At 33.3% G+C, this 9,505-nt stretch overlaps 2 protein-coding genes across 4 annotated transcripts in view; one reads left to right on the forward strand and one right to left on the reverse strand.

Moving 5' to 3' along the window:
* Nucleotides 1-9,505, forward strand: part of LOC134841108 (radial spoke head 14 homolog) — a 147,388-nt gene that overhangs the window by 14,855 nt on the left and 123,028 nt on the right. The gene's annotated exons all lie outside the window — the stretch shown is intronic.
* The window catches only part of LOC134841109 (uncharacterized), a 111,004-nt gene that overhangs the window by 8,288 nt on the left and 93,211 nt on the right, over nt 1-9,505 (reverse strand). The window contains exons 1-2 of one of the 3 annotated variants that reach the window (XM_063856895.1): nt 8,265-8,475; nt 1,454-1,695 (exon numbers count right to left, since the gene is read on the reverse strand). In XM_063856895.1, coding sequence (XP_063712965.1) covers nt 1,454-1,670 — 217 coding nt within the window. In that variant the 5' untranslated portion in view covers nt 1,671-1,695; nt 8,265-8,475. Of the gene's footprint in view, nt 1-1,453; nt 1,696-7,927; nt 8,091-8,264; nt 8,476-9,505 lie in introns of those variants that run through there. The other 2 variants (XM_063856896.1, XM_063856894.1) reach the window with 2 other exon arrangements.

Below are 9,505 nucleotides of genomic sequence, written 5' to 3' on the forward strand. Positions count from 1 at the left end.
TTATTGTTCCGACTTTCGGGGTGGGTTCGGGGCAACAAAGTTAATTCAAACTAAACACGGCTGCTCGTATCAGGGTGAAGCCCTGAAGGTTCCGACGGCTTTTTAAGGTCTATGGAGCAGTAATACCTTGTAAAAGTGAAATGTAATAAAATAAAAATAAAATTAACAAACAAAATTGAGAGGTTTTGTAAAAACATCCCCCACACGTCATCTTAAGCACAAAGTGATAGATTTTGCTCCTATTAACAAATCAATGATGGCCAGTAAGCTTCCTTCAACCAATATGGAGCGATTTCTAAGACGGATTAAAAATTAAGTTTCGACCGGCTGAAAAATCCTAATTCAAATTTAATGTACGAGGATCTACATAAAGGGACGAGGATTTTAGCTTAGTTCAATATGAGGTTAAATGGTTTCTGTGGTTAAATAGAGTATAGTTTTCAACAAAATTATTGGACAACGTGTTAAATTTTTGAGATAATTTTTACCTTCAAGCTGAAACTTATTAGAAATCTTTCTTCGAAGTTTCGCGTTTGCCTTTTGTCGACATTGTATGAGTTTTTCTATTCAAAAATTGCCTAACAGACTGCTGCTGAATGAAACTATAAACCTAAATGAAATTTGTTTTGGAGTTAGAGGCTTGAAGTTACGCAAAAAAAAAACAAATTGGTCTCTGAAAAAGCATTAATCATTAACCATTCAATGCTTGATCGAACACAATAATTGCAATGATCTTTTTCACTGAAAAAGCGCAACAAAACTATTGCGCTTTTTCAGAGATCAGTTTTTATTTCAAGCCCTTAACTCCAAAACAAATTTCATTTAGGTTTTATAATTTCATAAAAATAAATATATTATATACATGGCGCACATCAACAACTTCTATAACGAGACAATTTTGCAGTTTTAAAGTCGATTTCATTTTGTAGTACATCGTTGGGGATGAACATCGATTTCATAAAATTGAGGATGAACTTATGAGAGCATTTGTAACTTAAATGACAATTGATTTAGTATCTAAAACTCAAGATATATTTAGAAGCAGTACAGAAAGATCCGCCCCCAATTTTGTTTTCAAAAATATTTGAGCTCGGAATGATTTGTGTTACGTGCTTTAACCGTTTTTTTTTGTTAAACCAATCCAATTTGACGGTTATTTCATAAAGTTCGCAAAAAAAAGTTGTTAAAAACGTAGTTGATTTGTCTAAGAAAAATTATGGCTTGAAAAATAATATCACATTTTCTATATTTAAATCTAATAAACACCCCAAAACTTTTTTCTAAATTAGTTTTTTGTTTGATGGAATAAACTTTGTTTAATCAGCCTTGTTATTATGTCTTTTTTTCAATATACCGTTGGCTTATCAAATATGCAATCTATTTGTCCCTGTGACTATAAAACATAACATGGCACATAATTTTAGTTTGTTTCCATTATCTGTTGTAATCTTACCCCTGCACAACTCGACGAATTCCGCCCTTCCGATTAAGTTCACGCCCGCTTGGTTTCCCCAGTAGGGCTGTGCCCGCTTCTCGATCTTGGTGCGGATGTGTGCGAGACTGGGTTCGAACTTGTGCCACCAGATCATCTCCTCGTCCCCCCACTCCCATCGGTGCTCAAAGCCCATGGCGTCCTTCATGCCCTTGCTCAGATTCTGAAGGAACTTCATTGACTTGTTCTTGGCCTGCTTGAAACTACGAAACAACAAAAATAAACAACGTCGCTTACTTTTCAATTATTTGTCTAACTTGATGCAGTGCATCGCTTCGATTTTTGCAATCACAATCAGCAAGCAATGGACCAATAAGGACCAATATGCAATATTAGCTACTACTTTTTTGTATCGCCAATTATTTCCCACCTCAATATTTAACTTCATGGCTTAAAAAAAGTTAATAACTAAAAATCAATTATCAAGAAAGATGCCGAAAAATAGAACATGCCAATGAAGGATAGAACCTGAAACTGCAAAAAGCTTTGTTTTTTTCACAATTTTAAATTTGGTTTTCAATCTTTAATCCACCGTTTATTCGTCGAATTTTTGATGAAGTGGCCAAAATATTTCACCTCCATCAGTGGCGGATCTAGGAGTTTTTTGGGGGGCGGATTTTGATTTTCTAGAGGCGGATTTGGATTTTTTTTCAAAAAACTGAAAATTTTGTCGTCCTTTGTAGGTAATTGCCCTATAAAAGCCCCATTTTGCAAAAAAAACATATCCCCATTTAGAATATTTGAATATTTGGCATAGAAATAGCCTGAGGTAACGTTACATGTAGACTTTATCTTTTAACAATTAGCAATGATTGAGTTTTGGAGCTTCCAGGCAACTCATCCAGTATTAACTCATCTGTTTCTTTCTGGCGATAATAGAAATGTCGTATAGCTGCATGTGCTACTGATTTGATTTCGTTGTGGCAAATCTGTCAGCAATATTGATTTTTAGTAGTCCAGTTAAGTGATTTTTAGTCCAAATGGACTGAAAAGTCTGTAGTGTTACATATAAGCTGCACGATTTTGCCTTCTTTCCAATGTTTTTATTTCCAGGAGACTAATGTAAGTTTAATTGAACATGTTCGTCGCGAAAAACTCATTATTGTAGAGAATTTGTGGTAATTGATTCAGTTTTGTCTGCAAATCAGATAAAATTCAATAAGACGTCTATGCAATTGCTAATTTAATACCAAACAGCTCGACAGACAAACTTTTAAAGTAACATTGACAAGAATTAATTAGCGATAAAAACATTTTAATCCACTCTCACGTTTAGATTTACTTTAACTGCCGCTCGCAACCCAGATTTCGTAAGGGATAGATAGGTTAGTGCAATGAGAGTGAAATTGTTCTTTGTTCCTTTAAAACAATTCCTTGCTTGTTCCGACTTTCGAAGAAAATGGAATATTTATGCTTGGTTTTTGTTTATTCAGTCAACCGAAATGATGATTTTCAACAAAATTGTTTTATACCCCATTGAAGTTATCAGCTTCCTGAGTTCAAATAAAAAAGTTTACCTCCGATTATTTTTGTTAGAGTCTGGTGGTATTTGATATGAAATAAAGGACAGTCGGAACATTCAGGGCTTTGCTCTGATATGCGAGCAGTCTTGTTTCACTCTATCGATGACAATATTCAGTCAATTCAGTAATATTTGGTCAATCGTTGAGCTCAAGCAACGATACTTTTCAGATTTTTTCAATAATTCATTCAATAAGATGTCTATGCAATCGCTAATTTTATACCAAACGGCTCGCCAGACAGATTTTTTAAGTAACATTGACAAGAATTAATTGTCGATAAAAATATTATAATCCACTCGCACGTTTAGATATACTTTAACTGCCGCTTGCAACCCAGATTTTGTAAGGATAGAAAGGTTCATGCAATGAGAGTGGAATTGTTCTTTGTTCCTTTAAAACAATTCCTTCATTGTTCCGACTTTCGAAGAAAACGAAATATTTATACTCGATTTTTTTATTCAGTCAATTTTCATCAATCGAAGCAATTTTTTTCAACAAAATTTTTTTATATTCCATTGAAAATGTCGGTTTTCTGAGTTCAAATAAAAAAATAGTTTACCTCCGATTATCTTTTGTTAGACTCCGGTGATATGAAAATTGCCAAATTTTCCATGTTCTGGACTAAGATATGCGCGCTTTGAAGGGCTTACTCATAGTTCTGAGAGCAAAACGCAAACTATTTATACGTGGCGACTTATCCCGCACCAAAAACTGTTCCAAATTGAATTGAGGCTATCTAATTGGTCGTGTTAGTTTCGTATAACTCAAAATTTTAGACCTTGATATTGTCCAAAATGTAGAGGTTTTCAATATTTTTTTAACGAAAACTAAACTGTTCGATATGATTAGAAGGACAGTCGGAACATTCAGGGCTTTACTCTGATATACGAGCAGTCTTGTTTCACTCTATCGATGATAATATTCAGTTCAATTATGTTCATCGTAAGGATTTCTGAATCAAAATAGCAAAAAAATTGCATGACGCTCAAACAAATTGCAGCCACTTGCCGTCTCCTCTAAAGTAGCACATAATCTTCCCACCATATTCTTTAAAAAAACATAAATTTTTCCTGCTTCCTTTTCAACTTAGTGTTGTTTTTTGTTCGTGGTGTCATGAAAGGATATAACGAAAACTTAAAGTTTAGGCTTATTAGACAATCTCAGTAATTTAGGCAAATCTGGCAAGGTTTTTTGGTCAAAAAGTCACAAGAAAAAAATCAATACTCACAAAAAAGCTGGCTTGCTTTACTCGCTCAAATTTAGACTAAATCTCAAAAATTTTGAAACGGTTTTTCTCGAAACCGGCACATTTGTCATAAAGTTTTATAAAAATGTTCGAATCAGGACTGTAATTTTTTAAATCTGAGAAACTTGAAAGCCCTGAATGCATCAACTGCCCGTTAGCTGGTCTCAACTAGCTTTCGGTTAACGAGAAATCGACATAAGGTGAAATTTAGGCTGATAATATCAAAATTTAAAGTGTTATAACTTAGGTCAGACATGATATTTTTAAGATCAACAAAAAGCTCGTATCAGGGGGAAGCTTTGAATGTTCCGGCTGCCCTTTAAGAGTTTTGGAGTAGTAATAACATTAAAACATTAAATATAATAAAAGAAAATGATTTTTTTTCTTTAAAATTTGATTTTGTGAAAATCATCCCGCCACACGCCATATAAAGTACAAAATGATATTTTAATAAATCAAAAAGTTTCTTTCAACCACTGTCGAACATTTCCTAAGATGGTGAATTTCCCCACACGCGTTAATGGCGCAAAAATTATCGAGCGTTAATTGTCCCAAATTGGCCGAAATGGCTATCTTTAAACCCCCATAACTTAACGAAAAATGATCACAGGTGAAATATCTTTTTGACTTTGAGCTCAAGCTACGATACTCTTCAGATTTTTTAAATAATTCATTCAAAACTGGTTAGTTAAACAGTCGAGTTTGGTCTAAAGAAAAAACCACCCGAGCACAAATACTCCCTCTTTTTCTTCGATAATCGGAACAAGAAGCTTGCCGTAATTCAAATTGGAACAAATTGTAGAGCAAGATAAATCGCCACGGCGAATAAAGCAAGTTAAAATTTCAGCGTCAAAATATAAAACGAGCAGTTTAGCTATACTCATGCCAGGTTAATATAGTCGTGAGCGAACTCAGCGTGGCCCACAAAAATTTAGGGATCGAAACATCGCGAAAAAATGTCTTTTGAAAATGGTTTGAATAAAAAAATTAACCCCGCCCATACATATCATACTTTTTCGAAAGCCGAACTTTTAGTGTGACACGTATCTCGACTTGTTTGAGCGTGTTTTGTTTTGATCAGCATAAAATATATCTTTCAATGTTTGAGCTAAGCCTTGTATAACAAAAGTGTACAGGTGAAAGATATTCGTTCACACTTTGTGCTGAGCAGCCAACCAACCATTAACAAGGATTTGCTCGCGACCCGCATGTTGTGACATTTTAGAACGTCTACACAAAATATATATAAAATTATATATTTTGTATCTACTAATATTTCATAGTTCAAAGTCAGGCAAATCCTCGGATTTTTTTTGTCTGTAATAGGATGCTTTTTTGACGGCGAATTGCTTTTTTTTACAAATTGAACACTTCTGCAATCAATTTTTATTGGAACCATTTCAATTATTGGGTCTCCAGTCCAACACAATAATTTTAAGGATTCAATTTGACGGGATTTTTCAAATTCTTTTTAAAAACAAGCTGAATTTTGATTTGAATGCTTTGTATAAGTCGTTGTGACCATTTTTTTTTGTTGTTGAGGGTTTGAAAGCTTGCCTATTCACCCATTTTGGGACAATTAACTCGCCAGATATTTGATCTTTCGGGCATAGGCGACAATTTAAAACCTTTCTTATTGAAACAACTCTGCTCGTATCAGGGCGAAGCCCTGAATGTCCTGACTGCTTTTTTTATTTGCATGAAGTAGCTTAAAATAAAATAATTGATTAAAAAATTTTAAAAAAAAAATGAAAAAATTTCAAAAAGTTTCTTGATATTTTTTCCAAAAATCATCCCCCCCAAACAATATGAAAATACAAAGTTATATATTTTGCTTAAAGCAGAGTATTAAAAAGACTAAAAGTGTTCTTCAATCCAATTTGTAACGATTTCTAACCGGATTAAGTCTCCTCTTACGAGCTAATAGCACGAAATATATATCGCGCGTTTATGGTTCTAAATTGGCCAATTTGGCACTCTTTAAGTGAAGTATCTTTTTAATTTTGAGCTCAAGGCATCAGTACCTGTCGAATGACATGAAAAAAAAATCCGCCAAAAAATGCCTGTTAAAACTTCCAGTTAGTTCGAAATTTGTCTGTAGAAGAAAAAACCGAGAGCAAACTTTTAGTCACTTTCCTCGAAAGCCGGAACAATGAAGCAAGGTTTTTGGATTTTCAGTACGATACCAGGCGTATAACGTATATTTTTTGTTTACATAGCTTATGGGAGATCAAATTTTAAAAAGATATGAAGAAAAATTAAACTTTTATCTGTTTTTGTCGTAAATTTTTCATCGGGACGGTATAGAGTAGTCTGATATTCGAGCTTTGACACAACCAATCTTGTTCACGATTGGCGAAAATTATCTGCAGGTGTAACATAAAACCAATTATAAAACAAATGTGATCAAAAGTTATTTGCAAAAATCGTTTTTCTTGTGTGCAATTTGTAACAGTTTTTTTCTTACATTTACAAAAAAACTTTCACATGAAAATGCATTTATTCTAAAAAAGAAAGGTGCTTTTTGTTCCATTTTTTGAAAAAAATCTCCAAATATTTCTGCACAAGACAGTTTTTTATATTCAAAACAACTTCTGTTTATTTAACGAACTATATTTGTCTGATTTTCTCAATTCGATCTGATATATATGGCGGAGGCATTCAAAATTAGAAACTGACCAGCGAGGATTTTTTACTCAGTTATGGGGGTTTAAAACTGCCAATTTGGCTTACTTGCAATAATTGATGCGCTGAGTTTCACTGATTTTCTTTTGTCCTGAAATTCAAATGAGAACAAAATGTGCCCTTAACAACTTTAGGGAGCAATCGAGTTTCCGGTAGAAAATTTTTGCCATTTTCTTTGGGTGGAGAGGGCTGAGGAGTTATGGGTGCTTGTAATTTTTCTGTCTAATTCAAGTTTTTAAATCAAATTGGTGCCATGTGAGCAATAAAAGTTTTGAAAATCATTAAAACGTTAAGAACGTTAAGAAAAATAGTTAATAATCTACTCCCACAAAAGGGAGGTTTTATGTTTTAATAGCGTCATAAAAAAATAGTTCAATAAAGCTGAAGAAAGAAATATTGAATGTATTGAAATTTGTCTTCTCTTCTCTTTGTTATCTGCGAAGAGTTCGATAGTAATTAAAACTGATCAATTATTCCTGGATCGCATTTAAATATAAAATCGCACTACATATTTGAATAGGACGCAAATCTTCTGAAAGCTAGTTTAATTTGAGCATTCAGGGATGGATGTTCTTCCTTTGCCAAAATATACCAATTTTGAGGAGACTATTTTTATAATGTACATAATATTATAACTTAGCCAGCTAGTTTTTTTCTCTTGCACCTTGACCTAGAGTTTCCAGATTTGGACTATGCGAATACTTTTACCCCTCTTCTAAACAAGTGAACGAGCCCCCTTTAAGTATAAACAGCTAGTTAAAGCAGTGGGTCAACATGCAAGATGTGGGGTTCTAATTTGCTCCAAAAGGATACGTTCAACCGAGTGCAGGTTCTGCGCCCCTTTGTGGGCTAGACTGATCGCTTGGACTCCATTTTTTTCCAACTTTTTGCAAAATTTCTTCAAAAAGTTTTCAAAAAAATAATGTTCAGAAAAACGTTCTAAAAAGTCCTTAAAAAGAAACTTCAAAAAAAACTGCTTACCTAGTGTGCTGAAATTATTTTGAGCAAAAATGGCAGTTAATTATCCTCAGCGCTCAACGTAAACTAGGTGAAAAAAATGACCTAAGCAAAGAACTAAAAATGATATGAATGAAAAGCAAACTGATTGAGTTTTGCTAGTAGAAAAATGAGACAAGCGTGGAGGTATTCTGTAAATACTAGTTTTTTTTTTTCATTGTTTTTTTCACTTGTTTCGTTTGGTCACATTTTCCGATGACTTCTTTATTAAAATCTGCTGAAGGAGTTTCTTTATCCTTTTAAGTACAAATAATAACAACAACGCTATAAGCACAGAGATTTAAATTTTTCTTTTTCTTACCTTTCCACGTAGATGTGATGAACAAAAAATAAGACGCGACTTGAAAAAACGCTGTGGAAAACGGTGCCTCCAATTGGGTGGAACAAAATGTATATGAAAAGTGGGAATATTTTGATTTCAATCTTAATTTGTATTAAGATAATGCAGTAAAGTAATCTCCCGTTTGGAAGATGGATCAATTTTTCACTCCCTCTTATTTAATGTTTTCTGTTCCCTATTCCTATTGAGTATGGTAGCTATGACAGCAAATTTTACCATTGCAAAAAGATGTCTGCTGTTACCTGCTTGTGTAGGTAATATATTACATATTAGCCATACGTTGATACGGGTTGTAATGGGTCACCGCGAACTATGGAAGGGCTGAGGGGTGAATTGATTAGCACATACCCTTAAGCCACATTCCCCGAATCGGCCTATTTCACAGATGCATTCATTAACAGTTTCGTTATAGCAAAACAACTCAATGGATTTCGTTTGCTTCACGTGGTTCGCACCTCATGGCTCTTTCCACAAAAAAAAACAATTAGTGATTTCTCATTTTTATCCCCTATGCTTTTATATCCCTTGGTAGCCTGTTATGTCCCTTGACAAATATGATATTTGACACTGTATCCAATGTCATTCAATGGTCATTTAAATTATCAACTTTCAAACCGAATATTATAGTGGAGATTAAAAAAATCTTCCCTAGTCGAGATCTTGCAATGGAGGTTATCTTGCTATAATTTTGCAAGATTCTTACAATTTGACTACGGTCACAAAACATTCTGAGTCTAAGCTCGGAAAAAAAAAATTAGGTTAAACAAATTTTAAGTTTTCATATAAATTTTGATTTTTCTTTTTTCGTAATGTAAAATTTGCAGGTTTTTATAATTTATGCATTTCAAATTAAAATTTTCAAAATCACATTTTTTGACTTTATTGAATTTTTCCTTTAGTTTTGCTACTCTTCTTTTGTCAAGCGGTTAAATTTCAATTTTTTCTTTTTTTTGTCAAATTTTTGACGAACAGAGTCAGTTAGCTTGAGATATTTTGTATGTTGTGTTCACATAAATCCGATAAATGATTATGTTCATCTTATTATGCGATTATATTTTTCTTTTTAAAATTGATTTGTTCAAGTGTTTAAGTGTTTCTACTTGCTTTCAGGTAAAATGATACTGCTAAAAAATAACTATTTGTCTTCTTGTGTAAAAAAAAAATTTTCACAAAAAAAAATCATGTCTTCAAAAACCTTGCTA

Source organism: Symsagittifera roscoffensis, chromosome 3 (genome assembly GCF_963678635.1).
Source record: "Symsagittifera roscoffensis chromosome 3, txSymRosc1.1, whole genome shotgun sequence".
Classification (NCBI taxonomy): domain Eukaryota; kingdom Metazoa; phylum Xenacoelomorpha; order Acoela; family Convolutidae; genus Symsagittifera; species Symsagittifera roscoffensis.